Raw genomic sequence first — 23,156 nt, forward strand, 5'->3', positions numbered from 1 at the left:
TAACGAAAACAAGATAATTCTTAACTTAACCTAAGAATATCATATCTAAAACTCAGAAAATATTAAATGGAATTCTGAAATCATAACTAACCCTCAAAAAAGTCATAATTAAAACTTCTAAAAGCTTAACTAAAACTCAAAAATACGTAACTACAACTTCTTAAATCATAACAAAATACGGAAAATCTTGACTAAAACCTCTAAAATCATAACCAAAACTTTTACAATCATAACTAAACCTAATAAAATCTTAACTAAAACTTCTGAAATCTTAACTAAATCTAAAAAAATTAACTAAAACTAAAAAAACATGTAACTAAATCTCAAAAAATCTTAACTAAAACTTCTAAAATCATAATTAAAACTTTCAAAATCATAACTAAACCTTTGAAAACCATAACTTATGCCTTAGAAAACTATAACTAAAACTTCTGAAATCATGACTAAAACTTAGAAAATCTTAACTGGAACTCAAAGACACATAACTAAAATCAGAAAATCTCAACTAAAACTCAGAGACACAAAACTAAAATCTGAAAATCTTAACTAATACTAAGAAAACCATACCTACGACCATTGCACAACTTTGTTCGTTTTGAATTACGTTTTAGTAAAAGTTACAAAAAGTGATATTTTGAAACTATAAATCAATTTGAATCTAATAAGATCTCACATAAATATACATTTTTCTTTACGTATAAAATGCAAAAGATGGTCAAAAGAGAATACATGAATAGTGAAAATTGGCTGAATGTGTAAATGATATAATTAAAAATATGAACAGAGTGTTACTTAGGAATTTCTCCCTTCATAGTACTACCTTTTTATAAAAAAAAATAAAAAAAAAATAAAAAAAAAAGGTAAAACCTTTTAACTACACATAAAAGATGGTGGAAATGCAGAATGGATCACAGAATCGAGGGAATCTGAATCTACAATTTTCCAATTTTCATTACATGCATACACAGACATACTTAAAGCCAGGTATAAAATGACTTGCATGAGTTGGGCAGGCAAGGAATACAAATGAAACTAAGGAAAGAAAACACAAAAGATAAAGCAAATATACAACTCTAAAAATAGTATAAACAAGGTATCTCCCTTGTCCAATGCATTCTTTCCTGGGATTTCTTACTAACGAATGTTCTTGCCCTATCCCGTACACTTAACGTATTTAACTATACACCCTCTATAGCTATATATACTGAAGCATTCAGGTCTCTACTTCAATTCATATATCATAGCTTTCTGTTTTGTTATCTAACTATAAGAAAAGTTCATCAGCCTCTGAAGTGTATAGAAGCTATAAATAAATCATGGCTGCTTCACCGGCATTGATGAAATCCGATTCAATAGCAGATAACATGCCAGAAGCGTTGAGGGAGAGAAGATACCAAATGAAGAGGTGTTTCGCTAGGTATTTACAGCAAGGGAAACGGTTGATGAAGCTTCATCATCTTATGGACGAGCTTGAGAAATCCATTGATGACCATGCTGAAAGAACTCAACTCTTAGAAGGAACACTTGGTTACATTTTGTGCTCTACCCAGGTACACTATTATCTTATATCTTAGCTTTCTGATCCTCCCTTTTGGAAAGGAGGTTTTTAAAGGCTTCCATCTGAAATTTCACAGGAAGCGGCTGTTGTTCCTCCTCATGTTGCCTTCGCAGTAAGACCTAACCCTGGCTATTGGGAATACGTTAAAGTCAATGCTCACCATCTCACAGTTGAAGGCATCACTGCAACTGAGTATCTGAAATTCAAAGAGACCATATATGATGACAAATGGTACATTTTTTTTACTTTGTTATCTTTGGAAGTAGTAATAATATAAAAAATTTGAAAATGTATTGTGTGAACAATACAGGGCCACAGATGAAAATGCACTAGAGGTGGACTTTGGGGCACTGGAGCACTCTACTCCACACCTTACTCTGTCTTCTTCCATTGGAAAAGGAATGAATTTTGTATCAAAGTTCTTGAGTTCAAAGCTATGGGCAGAGAAAGAGGCTGCAAAGCCTCTTGTGGAACACATGCTGTCAATGAAACACCGCGATGATGTAAGAAATCATACTAAATATATTATGCTGCATACAGAGTATATGTATTTGCTCAAAATAAATTTTATGTTGGCAGAAATTAATGATCAACGAGACACTGAACACACCAGCAAAGCTACAGGCCGCACTAGTTGTTGCTGATGTGTTTCTTTCATCATTTTCTACCGATACACCATTCCAAAACTTCGAATTGAGGTACATCATCTATGATTTACTCATCTGCAAGCCAGAAAGTTGAAAAAAAGAAAAACTAATTAAAATATTAAACAGATTAAAGGAGTGGGGTTTTGAGAAAGGATGGGGTGATACAGCAGCAAGAGTCAGAGAGACTATGCATTCTCTGTCTGAGGTGCTCCAGGCACCAGACCCAGTAAACGTGGAGAACTTCTTTGGCAGGCTTCCCACAATTTTTAATATTGTGATATTCTCAGTTCACGGTTACTTTGGCCAAGCAAACGTTCTTGGCTTGCCAGATACTGGAGGCCAGGTATGTATTTGTACCTGGTAGTTGAAACACCCTGCAAAACAAGCACAAAAGTACATTAATAAGATTAATTTTTATTGCTATTTGTAGGTGGTTTATATTTTGGATCAAGTCAGAGCACTGGAAGAGGAATTGCTCATCAGATTCAAGAACCAAGGGCTTAATGTAAAGCCCCAAATTCTAGTGGTGAGTACTAAACATAATAAAATAATCATTTCATTGCAAATTATGAAACATTAAAACCTAAAAGTACAACTGAGTTCTGTTGTGTAATACAGGTCACCAGGCTAATACCAGATGCTCAAGGAACCAAGTGCAATCAAGAGCTCGAAGCAATTGAGGGCACAAAGTACTCTAACATTCTTCGCGTTCCATTCAGAACGGAGAATGGGGTCCTCCGCCAATGGGTCTCCCGTTTTGACATATACCCATACCTTGAGAAGTATACACAGGCATGTAGCAACTGAGTTACAAATTGATTTGCTAGTTTATGAGATCATTATAATCCTAACTTCTCTTTTCATATGACACCAGGATGCCACAACCAAAATCCTTGAGCTGATGGAAGGAAAGCCTGACCTTATTATTGGAAACTACACTGATGGAAACCTGGTAGCCTCACTCATGGCAAACAAGCTTCAAGTAACACTGGTAATGTATCATCAAAATATGACCTAGTAAAAATAAAAAAGTATATCTCTATGTTGCAATTAACCGTCTGTGTTAAACTCTTAATAGGCTACAATAGCACATGCCTTAGAAAAGACGAAGTATGAAAACTCAGATGTCAACTGGAAACAAAAGGATTCCAAGTACCACTTTTCATGTCAGTTTACAGCCGATATAATAGCAATGAACTCAGCAGATTTCATCATCACAAGCACATTTCAAGAAATTGCAGGAAGGTCAGACAAGATCTTTCTCACTTAATCTTCAAAAATAACCAGCATACGAATTTGATCAGCATTTCCAGAAGCATAGAGCAAATTATCAGATTTTTAAACATAAATCCTAGTTCACGCTTTGGCTTTAAGTTTAACCACATTTACTAATGTGGAATTGGTGTATTGCAGCAAAGAAAGACCTGGCCAGTATGAAAGTCATGCAGCATACACACTCCCAGGACTATATAGGGTGGCTTCAGGCATCAATGTTTTTGATCCCAAATTCAATATTGCTGCACCTGGAGCAGACCAAACTGTCTACTTTCCATCGACAGAAGCACAACGACGGTTCACACACTTCCATCCAGCTATTCAAGAATTACTGTTCAATGATAAGGATAATGATGAACACATGTAAGAATAAAATATTTTAAAAAATGCATCATAGTAATATATTATTAAGATAACATGTCCAGTCGTTAGCAACTGAAAATGCTGTTTTTTCGAGCAGTGGATTTCTGGAAGACAAGAAGAAACCCATCATTTTCTCCATGGCAAGGCTGGATACAGTGAAAAATATTACTGGCCTGGTTGAGTGGTATGGGAAGAATGAAAGACTCAGAAGTCTAGTCAACCTTGTCGTTGTTGCAGGTTTCTTTGACCCCTCAAAATCCAAGGATAGAGAAGAAACGGCTGAAATACGGAGGATGCCCACATTGATAGAGAAATACAGATTGAAGGGTCACTTTAGATGGATTGCTGCCCAGACTGATAAGTACAGAAACGGGGAGCTGTATCGTTTCATAGCTGACACACGAGGTGCTTTTGTACAACCTGCTCTATACGAAGCCTTTGGTCTTACAGTCATTGAAGCAATGAATTGTGGATTGCCCACTTTTGCTACAAATCAAGGGGGACCAGCTGAGATTATAGTTGATGGAGTCTCTGGTTTTCATATTGATCCCCACAATGGAGACGAGGCAAGCAACAAAATCGCAGACTTTTTCCAGAAGTGCAAGAATGACGATGAATACTGGAATACAGTCTCCGCAGCAAGTTTACAGCGAATATATGAATGGTAATAGCATTATAAATAGCTTACACCCCAAATTAACTTGGACAACAACTCTGCTACTAAAAGAAAATATATACGTTGGACCACCATAGTCCTTTACAAGACAGGGTTTTATATTGTTGTTTTGTTTTCTTTCTTGTCTTGATGTGCAGCTACACATGGAAGATCTATGCAAACAAACTGTTGAATATGGGCAACATGTACACTTTCTGGAAAATGCTGAACTGTAAAGAGAAGCTAGCAAAGCAGAGATACGTCCAAATGTTCTACAATCTAGAATATAGGAATCTGGTATGGTTCATTTCCATGAAGAATAGGTCATATCAGCTCAATGCAAGACGCATTTCATAAAGGCAAGGTCACTAATATGAACATGTTGCAGGTGAAAACTGTGCCTATCCCGAGCTATGAACTTCCGAAGCCAGTACCAAAGCCAATAGTAAGGCCGCAGCCCCCCAAAAGGCATGATGTCATTCTCTCCACATTTAGTCTTTCTTTCATGCAATAAAATTTGATAGTTCCTACATTGTAATAATGGGAAGCCTAACTTCAGAAAGAAAGTAATTCTCTCATCAACTTACCTAAGAAATATCAGATTTCACAAACCTCATATTTCTTTTCTTTTCTCCATTTTCTTCTAAACAACAGCTTTTATTTAACTTTCAACATGAAATCATTCAAAATTTGAAACTTACAGATATAAGAACCACCCTAAATTCTAGATATAGAAAACAGAACCAGATTGAAGGTCTTTGGTTCATCAAATATGAAACATTCAGACTTTTCGGAGCATAATAGAGTAACAGAAAATGTGCCCTGATTCTTCTCTTTCCATAATTCCCATAAACTTACCATTGACTAACTCAATCTCTCTTTTCCAGCACCAGACGCCAGCAGACTCGGATACAGAGGTAAACAGAACGTAGAAACCAATGACTTGCAACACTAGTTCTTCGATTTTTTTACTTTACATAATACAGTGTCATTTATGCCTTTCAGGTGGTTCGGGGCTTAACTCAGTGCATGACACGGTTTGAAATTTCTCCATTCAACACGTATATAGCTGTATACAAACTTATCTCGAAGCTGCTCTTAATTCTTGTCCTCCTGGTTCTCCTCTTTGTAATGTGTTGGACTCATTTCTCAACTAACCATAGTCAAAAGGCATTGCCTTTTTGAATAATAATACCTTGATGTTCTTGTGAACACTCTTTGGATGTTTCCCGACTTTGGGATCATGCACACATGTAATATATTTCTGAAACTAAAAGTACTGTAAATATATCAGAAGGATATACTTCAACTACTACTTGGTATATGGAACACTCTTCTATCTTCATATTTCTGCCAGCAAAACCTTACATCTTTTCTTCGTATTTTTGTTCCTTCTTATTTTTTGGATCCTCCTGCTCCCCACCCGGCAAACCCAACCCCCCTCCCCAATGTACCCAAGTTGGGGTGCTGTGTGTTGGGGATGAAGCAAGCTGGCTAAGGGGATTACTAAAGAGCAAAAATGAGTATTGAAGAAACACAAAAGGCTATTTTACCAACCTGATCCTATACTTCCACAGAACAAGAAACATAATGGAAATACCATAAAGATGAGATTGGTTTACATTACTAGAGAATAAGAATATAGAAAACGATTACATACATACCATTCAAACAGACAAGTGAATAACTCATGCCCCCTACTAACTACCCGGTGTTTGCCAAAAAAGAGTATACTTAAATAGGGGTAACATGCTTGCTTGAGGGGGTTAATGTGGTGATTTAGAGCACAGAGGATATTCAATCACAAATACCAGTCAAGAAATATAACAAATGTCATAATCAGATAATGGAATAATCAGGAAAGCATCAGAAACGGAAACACAATCCCTTACTTAAAGGCCCTTCCCTCACAAAATCTCTGATGCAATAGGTCAATGTAATGAATCAAGTGTAAGGGAAGGGCATAATAGGTAGTGAGTGATATTAGGTAGAAGACAAAGTAGGTAGGTGTAGTAGAATGGTTATAAATATTGGCACATTAGGTTATGAGAGGTATGTGGAGAATTTTGACAAAGCTTAGGCTTTGGAGGGTGGTGACCTCAAGTCACTAACCCTGGAGATTGGTGGCCTCAAGTCACTAGCTACCTTTTGTATCCCATTTTGTGTTCATCATCTATCAAGCAAATTATATACTTTCTGCCATTATTTTGTGCTCAAAATTATCAGTACTTTACACTTGGTATCAAAGTTGTACAATTAATATGATTTTCAAATAAATAAATAAAATTAAAAAAAATGGAGGTCACCGCAGAAGGTTCAGCGCGGCAAATGCAAATGTGGGTACAAGAGGAGTTCTCCTACATGACATGTAAGAGAGAACATGGAATTTCAGATCTCAAAGAGGAGCAAAGAATCCGAAAAGAGCTTCAAATTCACGAGTTCAATGGAAGAAACCCAAAGGACTGGTTTCTTCAATTGGAGGATATTTTCGATTATTTCCAGTTGATTGAAGAGGACAAGTTAAAGGCTTCCATTATCGGACTCGATGGTGAAGCGTTGCGGTGGTTCGAAGGAGAAATCAAGTTCATGCCTTTCCATGGTTGGCAAGAATTGAAAGGCCAAGTGATGCGACATTTCGGTTCGTCACCAAACCTTAAATTCTCGTCGGAGTACCACAAATGAGGAGGCAGATCGAGTGTATGAAGAAAAAAAGGTGGTTAAAATAGATCTGAAAATATCAAAGAGTATGAACATTCGGAATTTGAGGACATCACCAAACCAATAGAGGAGCAAAGTCCGGAGGTTCTCACCACTATTTCCTTAATTGGTGGTTGTTTTGAAGTTCAAAGAAAATGGAGGTTGAGAAGAGTAGATCAAAAAATTATTCAGGAACTTTTGAGTATTGTTTTGGGGAAGAACATAGGACAGATGCATGGCGATTTCTTGACTATCGAGGGTGAAAAGTTGAGAAATGTGTCTGGCAGTTTGGAAGGTGGTCCGCCTCCAATAATATTTGAGAGAGGTGGCGCCGGATTGTGGTTCTGGTGGTGGGCCACGCAGGTTCGCCGGTGAAGTGTTCGGGGTAGCAGCGCCGGAGGTAGCAAACCTGGAGGTTTCACTGGTTCTACTAGTGGACTTGGTAGTGGTTCCAGCTTGGTTGTGGATGGTTATATAGGAGAGCACACTAGAAACGTCTACCACGGTGGAGTAAGAGAGGTGGTGCCGGAGGAATCGGATATGTCGGAGGACCGGGCTTCGCTAGATGTGGTAGATTGGGTGGTGATGTTGGTGTTTCGGTAGGTAGACCAATTGTAGAAGGATTCAAGCGTGGCGGTGCGGGAGGTTGCAGATCTGGTGGTGGTCCAAGTCTTCTCATGGGTGGTTGCCGCAGTAGTGGTCAATTCCTGTACGGTGTTGGTAAAATCGACTCCCACCCACCAAAGTTTGGTGGAAGACATGATAATTTTTCGGATGGGTACACTAGTGGAGGTGGCTTGGTCATAACTATAATTAGGAAAGATCTTTTCGTCGGCAGTATGACTGGTGGTGAAGCACTTCTATCTCGATGGAGCTTGCAGAAGAAGATTCTCGAAAATGAGGTGTATGGGAGAAGCTCCAATAGGTTACTCTTTGGCTTGGAGAAGAAGACAATTTTAGAGGATGATGAAAGTAAGGGAAAATGGGTAAATTGCGAGTAGGTGACATAAAAAAAGGATGATACGTGACGTGGGTGAAAGAGTTGGAAAATTCCAGAATATATTCTAAGGCCAATTCTGTAATTAACCATGCAGAAGACTGTCATGTACCGGCGACCCGACAACCCTCCTTTTCCAAAGAGACAGAGCCCACTTTTGAGGCCGAAAATTCTAAACCTACTTCCTATACTCTTCATTTATCTAATCAACCCAACCCAACCTTCATCAAACTTACTTAACCCTTTAATTTTTAAATCCAATTGCTTTTTTGGTTTCCCCAACCCAAAACCTTACAATCAAAAATCACCTCAGAACATAAGAGACATGACCACTTCCACTCACACCTTTACTTCACTGCATGACATCATTTTACTTGCCTATAACAACCTAATGAGTTTGCTTGCAACACTCAACAAAGAAGAGCTTGAGCACCAATGGAAACAGGGCGCCAATTTCAGAAAATTGAATGGCATTGACCATTGTTGTCGAGGCCATGAATTATGTGCTAATTACTACCCACCTTGAGAACAAGGTGGAAGTTTATGGGGTCAGTATTGTAAAGAATCAAATATAAGGGAAGGGCATAATAGGTAGTGAGTGATATTAGAAAGAAGACAAATTAGGTAGGTGTAGTAGAATGATAATAAATACTGACACATTATGACAAATATGATGCAAAAGGCACCTCCATTCTTATTAAAATCAATGAATATACATTACAATTCCTAACAATTCTAAACCTAACAATTCTTAGGTACTTTAAGATAATACTAATATTATGGCAATTCTAATATTAGGATATACTAACTAATACTATGAGAATACTTATATAAGGATAATATTCCTAATATAACTTAACATTCCCCCTCAAGGTGGAGCATGTAGATCTCGAATGCCATCTTGTCAACAAAAAATTCAAATTGCGCCTTTCCCAACGCCTTTGTGAAAATATCTCCTAATTGCACCTTCGTTGACACATACGAAGGACAAATGATACCTTCCTTGATTGCATCTCTATGAAATGACAATCTGGCTCAATATGTTTTGTCCTCTCATGAAAGACCGGATTCTGTGGAATATGAAGTGTTGACTTGTTGGTTATTCCTCCTAATTTGGGGAAGATATAATTAGTAAAGACAAAGAAAAAGAAAAGGAGAGAAAAAGAAGGAGAGAAGTTAGAAAGCAAGAAACATTTATTGGCAAATTATTCTGCGTAATTTGCGTCATTAGTTTCTTAGTAATAGGTTGGTTATAAATATGTAATCATATTGATAGTTAAATTTATTCAGAAATATAACATTGTAACATAATTCATATATAGAGAAACACGTTACATTTTTTAGAGTATACCATCGAATATTTGTTTATATTTTATAAATACTTTGTGAGTTATTTTATTATATCGTAGAGATATGATTGTTAGCCTATTTTGTTTATACACGAAAGGGAAAACGAATATTATTTCCGCTGCAAGATTATTTGTAATCTTTCCCAACAGTCTGGTATCAGAGCCGGATACGTACATATACGTCGTCGTATATAAACAAATGGAAGATTCGATAGTAAGTCTATCAGGAATGATTAAATTGACATCATCCAACTATTCTATGTGGAAATCTCGAATGGAAGATATCCTTTATTGTAAGGACTTGTATAAGCCCATCGAGGAAGAAACTAAACCGGAAAATAAAACCGAAGATGCATGGAAGTTGGAAAATCGTAAGGCGGTCGGGTTAATACGACAACATATTGATTAGAGCATTTTTCAACATGTTGCTAATGACACGGATGCCTACAAGCTTTGGAAAAAGCTTGAGTCTATGTATGAGAGGAAGACAGCTTTAAATAAAGCTACATTGGTGAGAAGGTTGGTTTGTCTTCTATACAAGGAAGGTAAAAATATGGCAGAACATATGAATGAATTTCAAGGCATTGTTAATCAGTTAACAAATGTCAGCATGGAAATTGAAGATGAAGTCCAAACCTTATTACTCCTCAGCTCATTACCTGATAGCTGGGAAGCTCTTGTTATCTCGTTGAGCAATTCGACTCCGAGTGGTAAACTCACCCTTGATATGGTGAAAGACAGCTTATTCAATGAAGAAGCTAGAAGGAAAGAATTTGCCTCGACAAATCAGACTGAAGCACATATTGTTGAAAATCGTGGGAGACCAATGTTTAGAGTTTCCCAAAGTCAAGATAAATCTAGAGGCAGATCAAAATCCAAAAGGAGGTTCACTTGCTTTTATTGTCATAAGCCAGGACATAAGCAAAGTGAATGTAGAATATGGAAGCGGGACATGCGATCTAAGAATGACAGGAGTAGTGATAATGAAGATAAGAAAAATGTCATGGCTACAGCAGTAGGTGATGATATTTATTTTGTAGGTGATGACGCGTGTTTTAACCTAACAAGTGAAGATTGTAGTTGGGTAATTGATACAGGTGCTTCGTATCATCTAACTGCAAATATAAATTATTTCACATCTCACACTACTGGGGATTTTGGTTTTGTAAAAAATGGGAAATGATGGATCATCCAAAATTATTGGTATTGGAGATGTTTGTTTGGAAACCAATACAGGTTGTAATCTTACACTACACGATGTCAGACATGTTCCAGATATTCGGCTGAATTTGATTTCAGCTGGTAAACTTGCCGACGAAGGATATGCAAATCACTTTTCAAATGGAAAGTGGAAATTGTCAAAGGGCTCGATGATTGTTGCTCACGGAAAGAAGCAACAAACCCTTTATGTCACAAATGGAAAGCTCAGCTCACAAATAAATGTAGCTGAAGAATGTTCAACCGAGCTATGGCATAAGCAACTCGGACATATGAGTAAGAAGGGATTGCAAATCCTCACTAGAAAGCAACTTCTTCCTATGAAGGATGTTAATTTGAAATCATGTGTTGATTGTTTGGCAGGAAAACAACACAGAGTTTCATTTCGAAGAAATCCACCATCTAGAAGATCTCAGGTTCTAGATTTGGTACATACAGACGTTTGTTCTATGGTAGAGAAATCTCTTGGTGGTGCATCATATTTTGTTACATTCATTGATGACCATTCCAGGAAAGTGTGGGTCTTTCTTTTAAAAAGTAAAGACCAAGTCTTTGACGCGTTTAAGGAGTTTCATGCAAAAGTAGAAAGAGAACTTGGCATGAAATTAAAATGTGTGCGATCCGATAATGGTGGTGAGTATAGAGGTCCATTTGAAGAATATTGCAGGAAGTATGGGATAAAGCTCGAGAAAATTGTCCCAAAAACACCTCAACAAAATGGTCTCGCTGAAAGAATTAATCGAACGATCACGGAGAAAGTTCGTTCGATGTTATCACATGCAAAGTTACCCAAATCTTTTTGGGGGGAGGTAGTAAAGAATGCAGTTCATTTGATTAATCTTTCTCCTTCAGTTCCACTTGATGGTGATGTTCCACAGATGATATGGTCTGGAAGAAGATTAAACTATGAAAGTTTGAAGGTGTTTGGATGTAGAGCCTTTGTTCACATCCCGAGGGATGAAAGATCAAAACTTGATAGCAACACAAAACAATGTATTTTTCTTGGCTATCCTGAAGATGATTTCGGTTATAGGTTATGGAGTCCTGCTAAAAGAAAAATTGTTAGAAACAGAGATGTTGTTTTCTTTGAAGATCAAACCATTGAAGACATACAAAAATTGGGAAAATCTACAACATCCCATGAAGAACTGCCTATAATCATGAATCCAGTTCCTTCTCCGGATGCAATTGATGATCACGAACACCAAGATGATCAACCTCATGATGATGAGAATGTGGAACATATTCCACAACAAGAAAATCAATCATCTCATGAAGCAGAATTAAGAAGATCCACTAGAGATAAACGATTCCAGCAAAATTGGCTGGAGGTGAATATCAGTTACTTACTGAAGGGGGAGAACCAGAGGCTTTGAAAGATGTACATAAGGAAAAGTGGAAGGAAGCCATGCAAGATGAGATAAAATCCTTGCATGAGAATCACACATTTGATTTGGTACAGCTACCAAAGGGGCGACGAGCACTCAAGAATAAGTGGGTGTTTAGATTAAAGACTGAAGAAAATAATCCACAACCAAGATATAAAGCCAGGCTAGTTGTGAAGGGGTTCAGTCAAAAGAAAGGTATTGATTTTGAAGAAATATTTTCACCAGTTGTGAAAATGTCGTCAATACGAGTTGTTCTTGGCATGGCAGCATGCATGGATTTGGAAATTGAACAACTAGATGTGAAAACAGCCTTCCTACATGGTGATTTGGAAGAAGAAATATATGTGGAACAACCCGAGGGATTTCAGGTTAAGGGAAAGAAACACATGGTATGTCATTTGAATAAGAGCTTGTATGGCTTAAAGCAAGCATCGCGACAATGGTATCAAAAATTTGAGTCTTTTATGAAAGATCATAAATATCAAAGGACGACATCAGATCATTGTGTGTTCATTAAAAGATTTGCAGAGGGAGATTTTATCATTCTACTCCTCTATGTCGATGATATGTTAATTATTGGCCATGATACCAATAAAATCGCCAATTTGAAGAAGGCGATGAATAAATTCTTTGCTATGAAGGACTTAGGACCAGCAAAACAAATACTTGGCATGAAAATCTCTCGTGACAGAAAAAATAAGAAGTTATGGCTGTCACAGGAAAGATATATTGAGAAACTAATTGAGAGTTTTAATATGCATACGGCTAAGCCAGTGAGCTCTCCACTTGCAGGTCATTTTAAATTAAGCTCTCAACAATGTCCTACAAGTGATAAAGAAAAAGAAGAGATGGATAAAGTTCCTTATGCATCTGCAGTTGGCAGTTTGATGTATGTTATGGTTTGTACAAGACCGGACATTGCCTATTCAGTAGGTCTTGTTAGTAGGTTTCTCTCTAATCCAGGGAAAGAACACTGGGAAGCTGTAAAATGGATACTAAGGTATTTACGTGGCACGTCAAAAATGTGCATATGCTTTGGTCTAGGAGATAATGTGTTAAAAGGTTACACAGATGCAGATATGCTTATAATGTTGATTCGCGAAAGTCAGTATCATGTTACATGATGACTTTTGCAGGGGGAGCTATATCATGGCAATCAAGGTTACAAAAATGTGTTGCATTATCAACAACAGAAGTCGAGTACATTGCTGTGACAGAAGCTTGCAAAGAGCTCTTGTGGATGAAGAATTTTCTACAAGAGCTAGGAATTAAACAAGAAAATTATATACTTTATTGTGACAGCCAGAGTGGAAAATCCCACCTTTCATTCCCGTTCTAAACATATAGATGTAAGGTATCATTGGATACGAGATGTCTTTGAAGCCAAGCTGTTACATTTGGAAAAGATCCATACTGACCATAATGGCTCAGATATGATGACCAAAATATTGACCATACAAAAGCTTGATGTATGTCGAGGAGAAGCGGGTTTATCAAAAATATTATAATAAGTCGGAAGGGGGAGATTTGTTGGTTATTCCTCCTAATTTGGGGAAAATATAATTAGTAAAGAAAAAGAAAAAGAAAAGGAGAGAAAAAGAAGGCGAGGAGTTAGAAAGCAAGAAACATTTATTGGCAAATTATTATGCGATAATTTGCGTCATTAGTTTCTTAGTAATAGGTTGGTTATAAATATGTAATCATATTGATAGTTAAATTTATTCAGACATATAACATTGTAACATAATTCATATATAGAGAAACACGTTACATTTTTTAGAGTATACCATCGAATATTAGTTTATATTTTATAAATACTTTGTGAGTTATTTTATTATAATTGTTAGCCTATTTTGTTTATACACGAAAGGGAAAACGAATATTATTTCGCTGCAAGATTATTTGTAATCTTTCCCGACATGACTGACTATCACAAGACACACGCATACCTTGGTTGTGCTCCACACCTAAATCTCTAAGTAGTTTCTTTAACCACTTTAACTCACATGTCAATGCCGCGATCGAACGATAATCTGCTTTTGCTGATGAGCGCAATACGATATGTTGTTTCTTAGTCTTCCAGGAAACTAGAGAAAGACTGAGTAACACAACCCATCCAGTTAACGAGCGACAAGTCAAAGAACAACTAGCCCAATCCGAGTCACACCATCCCTCTAGTCGCAAAGCACTGTCGGAACGTAAAAGAATGCCTTCATCCGGACACTTCTTTAAGTATTGCACTACTCTCAATGCTGATTCACAATGCTCCTCCTTTGGTGTATGCATAAACTGTGATAAAATGTACACAGAATATGCCAAATGTAGCCTAGTCACGACCAAGTAAATTAGACGAACTACGAGACACCTGCATTTCTCTACATCTTCCGGTTCTTTTCCCTTTGCAAGTGCTAGCTTATGATTTTGCTCCATTTGAAAATCTGGGGGCTTTACACCTAGTAAACTTGTTTCTGAAATAATATCTAGAGTATATTTCCGCTGACAGACATAAAATCCACTCTTTACGTGCAACCTCCAGTCCTGGAAAATATTTCAGATGACCCAGATCCTTCCATTTAAAGCATTGACTTTAATATGCTTTAAAAACTATTCAATGCAAATACATTGTTTCCTGCAATAATCATATCATCAACATATACTAGAACGCTCAATTGTAACTCTCCTTTTGTAAGGGTGAATAACGAGTAATCGGAATATGACTGTTTAAATCCATAATTTTTCAAAGCAATGGACAACTTTTCAAACCAACATTGGGGTGCTTGTTTCAATCCATACAATGATTTTTATCCTGCAAACCATGTCAGTATTATCTTTATGAAACCCAGGTGGAATTTTCATATAGATTTCCTCCTGTAAATCACCATGTAGGAAAGCATTTTGTACATCCATTTGATGCACCTCCAAATTTTTCACTACTGCAACTGGCAAGAAAGTTCGCACTGTTGACATTTTAGCAACTGGAGCAAAAGTTTCAATATAATATGTACCTTCTACCTGATGATTGCTTAACCACATCAATCGTACCTTGTTCCGGATCAAATTTCCATCCTCATTTCTTTTCTCCGTAAACACCCACTTGCTCCCTAGTGCTTTCTTTCCCGGAGGTAATTTTTCTAGGACCCATGCCCTTCAAGTGCGTCAATCTTTGCACCCATAGCCTCTCTCCACGCTTCATGTTTCATTGCCTCTTTAAAATATTTTGGGGTTTTTCCTTCTGTATTAGGCTAATGGCTGTAATAAAATTGATTATCAGACAAGTGTTATTATCTCTAAATATACTGCAAAACTTTTACTGAAAAGATAAATAATACACAAGTGTTCACAATACTTATTGTAACTCACAACCCATACGCACCCCCAAGTACACCCAAGAATTTTTCTCTAAAAATTCTCTTAAAAGTTTCTCTCTGTTTGCTTTGTGTTTTCATTTGTTTTTGGGATGTTTTGAAATGAAAAGCAAGACATTAATTTATAGGTTTACAAAAACAATCCTGCCCACCTATTCTTTAGCAAATGCATGAACCAGTAATTTAATTTAGTTTTACTAAATTAATACTCCTTAATCCCCAACCTTTCATATTTTTAGCATATTAAATAAAGGCTATTATATCTCAACATCATCCTCGTGGCCTTCCCTATTGCAATGGTTACAAAATTTGTTGGCATGATCTCGATAACCTCAGTCTTGAAAGCCATAATGCTACCCTCACGTTGATGGCCTTCATTTACTCGCAAATCCTTAGTATTGTTCATTGATTGGTATGCTTCATCCAACGAAGGTAGAGGTGTGTGTGTGCTAGTAATTGGGCTTGGATGGCTTCGTAAGGTTTTTCAAGCCCAATAAAAAAATAATGCAGATGATCCTCCTCTCTAATCTCCGCTACCTTCGTTGCAATCCCACATGTGCAGCCTCCACAATCACACTTAGGTGTCCTTGCATGATTCACAAGTTCCTTCATGATAATTGACAGCCTGCCATAATACCAGCCGATGTCTCATTACCTCCCTACTTGCATTCACCGAGGCTTGTTTTTAATTGCAAACACGTGTGTCGCTGACCAAGCAAAAGGCGAAGCCACAAAGCTCCACTATTATCATCCTACGGTTGATCTCAACTATTCCTCCAACGTGTGTGTGATCCATGATACCAACATAGAGTGGACAGCAATCCAATCTGCAAGTTTGTCCGAGTCTGTTGTTGGTTCTTTGATTGTTCCATCGATGAAGCCAAATTTTCTTTTCGAAATCAAAGCTACCGATGTAAACCACTCATCGTAGTTCTTGGAGCCTTGGTGTAGTTATATTTCTTGTACCATCAGATGATCCTAGATAGTATTCCTTCGCGAGTTCATCCGTCAGTGGCAGAGTTTCCTCATCATCCTCGATTTTGCGGGAAAACAAATTTGGGTCTTACCTTGCTCTGATACTATGACAAATATAACGCAAAAGACACCTATATTCTTATTAAATCAATGAATATATTACAATTCCTAACATTTCTCAACCTAACAATTCCTAGGTATTTTAAGATAATACTAATTTTATGGTAATTCTAATATTAGGATATTACTAATTAATACTAAAGAATTCTAATATTAGGATAATATTCCTAATATTGCTTAACATGATCCAAGATAGTATTCCTTCGCGATTTCATCCTTCGGTGGCGGAGTTTCCTCATTATCCTTCGCCTCGATTTGGAGGGGAAAAAAAATTCAGGTCTTACCCTACTCTGATACCATGTTAAATTTCAGAGAAATACGAAATGCGCTTAGGCAAACCAATAAGGAGGAGGAGAGTACGATTCACTTATAAGCCCAATGAAGGTCCACACTAAAACCAATTGGCAATAGTGGATGTAACTCCACAAGTTGATAAGGTGTTATTTACTAATTAGGTTATGGGCTATGTTACTTCGACACGGCCATTTTGCCCTCGTACCCGGGTCGACCCGACGCGACAAGGATACTGGTACGGAATCCGTACCGGATCCTTGAAAGGTCAGTCGGACACGGCGGAATAAAAGGAAGAGGAAGAAGCTTTAATTTATTTATTTTTGCAATTTTCAAACCCTAATTTTCAAACCCTAGATCTATGAATTGAAGTTAAAGATTACCTAATTTCTTGTTGAAACATTGGGGCTTTTGATAGAAACGTAATTCCGAACATGGTGATATAATTTTCGTCGACCATCCACAAATTTACTCGCCGGCGGCAATGAGAGTGTCGGCGCGCGGTAGCCTCTGGTCTGGTTGCAGACTTCCAGGAAGGGGATGAAGAAGGTGAAAGAACCCCTAGTGCAGAATTGTCGTACAAGTTGTACAAGTGATTTTTTTTTAAAGAGAAAGTGCAGCTGTACCACAGTACAAATGAAAAGGCATCTTTTATTTATTTCTTTTTTAATGAAGTACAGCTGTACAACATTAAATATCAAAAAGTAATCGTTTTCTTTTTTTTATTACAACGTGGTGAAGCAATAATAAGTTAAATTGTTCTTCATTTAATTTTTAATTTTTTTACTATACCGAAAATACCCCATGAGGTATTTATGTACTCTGAATTTATGTTTATTTGATTTTTTAAGAATTATTTTTTATTTTTGTATTTTTATATTCCATATCCCCGTACCCGTGTCTAAATTTAGGATAGGGTCCCCGTGTCTTCAAATTTTAATTTTTTCGAGTCCGACACTCGGTTCCATACCCGTGTCCGACACCCGTACCCGAGTCCGAGTAACATAGGTTATGGGAGGTATGTGGAGAATTTTGATAAAGCTTAGGCTTTGGAGAGTGGTGACCTCAAGTCACTAACCCTGGAAATTGATGGCCTCAAGTCACTACCTTTTGTATTATCCCATTTTGTATTCATCATCAATCAAGCAAATTATATACATTCTTCCATTATTTTATGCTCAAAATCATCAGTTCTTTATAGTCAAAACCAGTTTATTGCTTGATGTTTCATACAAAGGACTGCCCCGATTTAAGTTGTTCATAACTTCCTATCTTGTGTATCAATTCACACTTAGATCTACTAGTATTTGGAAGGGTTTCAAAGAAGTAAAAAAAAGTCTCTTGATACTCTCCACTCTAAAGAGATATCATACCACGGTAGTAGATATTATAATTAACTATGACTCAGAAATAATTGTTTTAATAACTTGGGATAGATTTACATCTTACGCTCCAGTTACCTTCAGCTGTAATATCTTCCAGAGTTCCAGGGAGTGTGATTTTCAGAATTTTGAGTTGAGTTACAGGGTTGAAGAGATTTCGCATTAGCTTCGCAACACTGCCTATTTGGGGAGTTTAATTGTGGGACATACCCACACCTTTTGCTCTCTTAATTCTTCTGCAATCCCAAGTGTTACAATAGAAAAAGAACGGAGGACGTATGTTATTAACCTACATACGAAATAGAATACTTTGTAGTTAATACTACTCTGTACTAAAAGATGAAAGTCTATCTGAAGTTAACTCCTCTATTAATCAAAGCATCAAATATCTTCTAGGAACCCCTTTTCTTTCTTTGGGCACTATATACTACAACACGTTTGGTGGGTGGTGGTAAATGTTGAATTAGGTACTGGATTTTAGGGTATTTTGCAAGAGAAGTTCCATACGAACATCAAGAATAAATGCAACTCAGCCACCAAACTATGAAGCACGGGGACGGCTGGGTACACCCGTTTCCCGTACCGGGTACGGGTACGGTACGGGTACGGGACGGGTACGCCCCGGATACGTCCCCAAAACGAATCCTGATTCTGGGTACGTGGGCTGAATATGGGTACGGGTGGGTACGGGGTGGGTACGCGGGTGAGTACGTATTTGGACAAAAAACCAAGTACCCAACAGCCATTAAGACCCAAATTCGAATTTTAGGGTTTATTTCCAAATCCCAAATTTCTCTCTCACCTATTCCCTCGCCGCCGGTTCTTCCTCGCCACCGGCCAGGCGGCGCCGGCCACTGCTGGTGCGAAGCGTGAACTGCGAGAGTCTTCTACTCTTCTTCTTGCGAGTTGCGACAGCGAATTCGGCTAGCAAAGTAGCGAACAGCCGAACACGACGACGAGGGTGGAAGTGCGATCCACCGCCGCCGCCGTCTCTCCTTGTCTCTCTCGCCGCCGGTAACTCCTGACTCGGCGAGACACTTCTCTTTTTTTTTTTTCTTTTTTTTTCTCTATTTGTTTGTTTGTGTTTGAATGAGAAGTCTGATTTATTTTTTTGTTCTTTAGTTTGTTTATTTAGTTTCCAAATCCCAAGTTATTTTTTTGTTCGGTTAGACACTCCTGACTCGGTGAGACAATTATTTAGTTTGTTTATTAAGTTTGTTTATTATTATTCTTCAAATTTTTTTGGACGTTTTTTTTTGTAATTATTATTTTCGTTTTTAAATAATTAAATGTGTTTTTGGTATTTTGAACTATTTATTGTGTTTTTGGTATTTTGAACTATTTAGGTATGGATGTTTAATTTAGCTAAATTCTTGTTTTTTTTTTTAGCCGAATCCATGCCGTACCCGTTTTTGACATTTTTGATTTTGCCGTTTTCCGTCCCCGTACCCGTCCCCGTATCCGTCCCCGTACCCGTATCCGTGCAACTTAGCCACCAAATATAAGATATTTTTCATAAATTTCCAATATCACTTTAAGATGTAGTTATATTACTATGAACTTTAGTATGGAACTTTCCTTGCAAAGATACACAAACACTTTAACATAATCATCATTTAGCATCACATACCAAATGTGCTTTCAAAGGATACAGGTTTTTGGACTCCCGGTATACTTCTGTTTTCATTTAGCATCACATTATCTTGCATGTATATTTTGTAAAATATCCACAATGGTATGATTAAATTCTAAATCCATTTCATCATATAAGTCACAAACTTTCAAGCCAAAATTTTACAGTGAAAAGGCCATTTGATTATTTGCAAGATTATACAGTAATACATTTTGGGACTAAGGCTTTGTTGTTGTTGTTGTTGTTGTTGTTGTTGTTGTTGTTGTATACAGTAATACATTCAGGAAACTGGTACTTAAGCGACCATGGAATTCATACAAACTATTCAAGGAAACACCAACAAACAACTTGGAATTTAGAAAATAGTTGTGCTAGTTAGGTTACCTAGCCAAGCTGCTACAATCTTCAGGGTCTTTACCAAAACCAAAGTTAGACATCCATATGAGCCTCTGCATCTTTCTTCAAGCACTAAAAAAAGAAAGAATTTAAAGAATAAACAAAAAGATCATACCAACAACATTTAGGTCATCAAAGAGACATTTGGCATTTAGCAACCACAGAAAAAGATTATGTTTCTCTTACGTTAAGATAAGATACTTTCCAAGCTAAGGGTAACATCAATAGAATCTAGACTACAGCCTTCCGTACAGCACCTACAGACTATAGCATAAAGGAAACATTAATTACTGCATTATATTCCTAAGTTTTCACCAAGAGGTTGAGATTTGAGTATAAGCCTATAGTTTCATAGAAAGGACTAGTAATATAATGTCTTTTTATCTTTTGACCTACATTGTTGGAACCTCCTGCGATCCGCCATCAGAGAGTACCATATTAAGTTGTTCTATCTTGTACTAAAAGATAGCAATGAATCATATGTAGAGAATAAAAAAGTATTCAGATAAGTCTACAATTGACAAGATCCGTCTGTCAAGCCTTGGTTATATGAAAACAAATTGACTTAAGTAAAGCTTGTCTACATTGTTAGTTCAGATTCCAAGTCCTATTCTAATTTGAATAGTAAAACAACAAAAGCATGATCAGGGGGAAAGGAAACTTTGAACCTACTGATGAAGTCTATAGAATTCACCACAGTTTGCATGAAACATCAATGGATTTATGGATCTCCATTCACAAGGAATAATGACTATAGACTTGCGTTCTAGCAGCGTTTCCATGTTTTTAATACGGAGTATTAAATAAACACTTCAGTAGAAGGCTGCATACAGGGATAGCAGAAAGGTTTTAGTCAGAATCGTGACAAGATGACAATTGGATAAATTAATCTCAATTTGTAACTGTAAGCAATAAGATGATATGAATGCATTAGATGCAATCAGATTCTCACCAACATTCATAGCAACTCTAATTGTCAGATCTCTCTAAAAGTGGAATAACCCAGTCTCCGTCTCTTGTACCTTCCACAATCTTATCAGTTTCTACACTTCTTCTGCCCGCGTTGCTTTCTTTATTAACCTTTAACTCTTTAGTATTACGCCTACCAAGCAGCATCAGGTCCAGCATTTTTCTTCGGACATCATAGAAAGGGTTGGATTCTATTAAACCACCTTTGCTATATGCCTCTCTAAGATAAACTGTCTGTGTTTCTCCTTTAGTGGAGATATAGAATATCCCGGGGTGCTTTAACAAGAGCTCACGAAAATTAACTTCAATTCCCAAATCCTTGCGGAAATGGACAAATCTTTCGACATCCATCATTTTCTCAACTGTCAAGCTCAGAAACTCGTGTAAAACTCCCACAACTCTTTTCTCAAAACGCTCAATCCCAGCTTTGGTACGAATCCTTTTAACCTCTTTTTCATAAGGCTTCACATATGACAATCTTTGCCAATCCTTTAGCTTGTCTTTAAAACCTTTCTCTATCACAAAACCTGTAGGGAAATTTATAGGGAATGCATACTTAGTCTCAAATTCACTCAACCATTTCTCCTTGTATTCCTTTTCCCTCCAATGTTCTACATACCCTACAGCCAAACGTTCATCTCTCTCCACTAAAGCTACCACCTCAAGATCAACCAAGTTAAAATCCTCAGCGTACTTCCTTAGTATGGACTCTCTAAAATCCACCGGCAACCCCAACTCCCGTCTCACCAATCGCAAAGCATGTAAATGAAGCACACCCTCTTTCGACATCATCAAAAGCTTCTTAACCCGCCTAACGTTTTCCAACTCATATTCCTCCATCACAGCTTTCTCCTCCTCTATCAAAGCCATCATATTTCTTGTAACACTACAACACATATTCTTCCTTACAGAATGCGTAAAGACCTCGAAGACATGCGGGAAATTCCCAAGGAAATCACCAATACTAACATTAAGACCAACTATATTGGTCCAACGAGACATAATTTGCACTGAAACATAAGGGCGTCTTCTCTGAGACATTAAGTCGAACAGGTGGAGTGCAATGTTGAGTTTCCTGATTTGGGCTGTTAGTAAGTCGAGTTTAGGGTCCCGGCTTCGATTCTCTAAGCGGGTTTGGGCAGTATCAGCGGGTTTTTTCCATCTTCTTTGAATGAAGAGATTGAACAGGCCAAATTGGATTGGTGAGTTCGGTGATGAGTGCGAATAAATTGTATTTGTTCGGTGGACTTTGAACAACAATGCTCTCATGGCGTAGGATGATAAAGGGAGATGCTATGGAAGCATATGTTAGGTGGACGTAGCGGTTATGATGGAGGTTAAGCCCTGGAAGTTGATGATCGGCTACAGTCTTTCAATGTCAAATTTCATCTACGTTCCTTCCCCCTCTTTTAATTCTCAACTTTGGCGGCTTCGAGTTTGGATCAGATCGGATCGGGTCAAATTTCAATTTTGTAATTTTTTATACCAGGTTGTATTATATTAACTTGAAATTTATTATTAAAAAAAAAAAAAAAAAAAATCAAGCTAATGGCTACTTTGCTGGACTACTAGAATGAAAATAAATTGACAAGTGAGATCAATTTAAATAACAACTTAGTTGCTAGTCATTAAAGCACAAATTAGCTAGAAAATGAAATAGTTTAAAATTTTATGTGGCATAACAAGCTAATTGTCAAATTAACTTGGTATTGGAGATGCTCTAAAAATTGTCAAATTAGCTAATAACTAGTCTAAAAATCTTATGTTGTCTTTTTCTTTGGATCTCCATCATTTGTAACATTGTTTTCAGGTTGCGCACTTGCCATTTTAATGGCAGCCTCTTTGACTCATTCACAACATTTATAGGTTCCATCCTAA

The 23,156-nt window shown here is 37.2% G+C and overlaps 2 protein-coding genes across 23 annotated transcripts; one reads left to right on the forward strand and one right to left on the reverse strand.

Moving 5' to 3' along the window:
- Positions 1-921: 921 nt before the first annotated feature.
- On the reverse strand, positions 922-22,733 carry LOC110795336 (protein ROOT PRIMORDIUM DEFECTIVE 1). Of its 20 annotated transcripts, XM_056826696.1 has the most exons (9): positions 21,262-22,733; positions 20,982-21,132; positions 20,496-20,573; positions 20,298-20,381; positions 15,190-15,396; positions 2,371-2,579; positions 2,169-2,280; positions 1,867-2,037; positions 922-1,754 (listed from the first exon to the last, which is right to left on the reverse strand). In XM_056826696.1, the coding sequence occupies exon 1, from the start codon at positions 22,545-22,547 to the stop codon at positions 21,279-21,281; it is 1,269 nt and encodes a 422-aa protein (XP_056682674.1). In that variant the 5' UTR covers positions 22,548-22,733; the 3' UTR covers positions 922-1,754; positions 1,867-2,037; positions 2,169-2,280; positions 2,371-2,579; positions 15,190-15,396; positions 20,298-20,381; positions 20,496-20,573; positions 20,982-21,132; positions 21,262-21,278. The 20 variants fall into 20 exon arrangements, with proteins under 20 accessions (XP_056682674.1, XP_056682668.1, XP_056682670.1 ...); XM_056826690.1 differs by lacking the exon at positions 20,496-20,573 and having other exon boundaries at positions 21,004-21,132; XM_056826692.1 differs by lacking the exon at positions 20,496-20,573.
- Positions 1,317-5,843, forward strand: LOC110795334 (sucrose synthase 7). 3 transcript variants are annotated; one of them, XM_022000336.2, is made up of 15 exons: positions 1,317-1,550; positions 1,635-1,789; positions 1,869-2,061; positions 2,138-2,256; positions 2,332-2,548; positions 2,636-2,731; positions 2,824-2,997; positions 3,080-3,196; positions 3,284-3,450; positions 3,619-3,843; positions 3,941-4,507; positions 4,657-4,795; positions 4,887-4,966; positions 5,386-5,415; positions 5,504-5,843. In XM_022000336.2, the coding sequence occupies exons 1-15, from the start codon at positions 1,317-1,319 to the stop codon at positions 5,517-5,519; spliced, it is 2,529 nt and encodes an 842-aa protein (XP_021856028.1). In that variant the 3' UTR covers positions 5,520-5,843. The 3 variants fall into 3 exon arrangements, with proteins under 3 accessions (XP_021856028.1, XP_021856029.1, XP_021856027.1); XM_022000337.2 differs by having other exon boundaries at positions 5,392-5,415; XM_022000335.2 differs by having other exon boundaries at positions 4,887-4,943.
- Positions 22,734-23,156: the final 423 nt, after the last annotated feature.

This window comes from Spinacia oleracea, chromosome 4 (assembly GCF_020520425.1).
Source record: "Spinacia oleracea cultivar Varoflay chromosome 4, BTI_SOV_V1, whole genome shotgun sequence".
In the NCBI taxonomy this organism is placed as follows: domain Eukaryota; kingdom Viridiplantae; phylum Streptophyta; class Magnoliopsida; order Caryophyllales; family Amaranthaceae; genus Spinacia; species Spinacia oleracea.

What these genes read in the sequence shown, in the direction of transcription:
- LOC110795334 (XM_022000335.2), top strand. Translation starts at nt 1,317, where the DNA reads ATGGCTGCTTCACCGGCATTGATGAAATCCGATTCAATAGCAGATAAC. An exon ending in ACCTTGAGAAGTATACACAG is followed by an intron (nt 2,998 to 3,079) that starts GCATGTAGCAAC and finishes ATATGACACCAG; the next exon opens with GATGCCACAACCAAAATCCT. An exon ending in CAGCAGACTCGGATACAGAG is followed by an intron (nt 5,416 to 5,503) that starts GTAAACAGAACG and finishes TATGCCTTTCAG; the next exon opens with GTGGTTCGGGGCTTAACTCA.
- LOC110795336 (XM_056826688.1), bottom strand. Translation starts at nt 22,547, where the DNA reads ATGAGAGCATTGTTGTTCAAAGTCCACCGAACAAATACAATTTATTCG.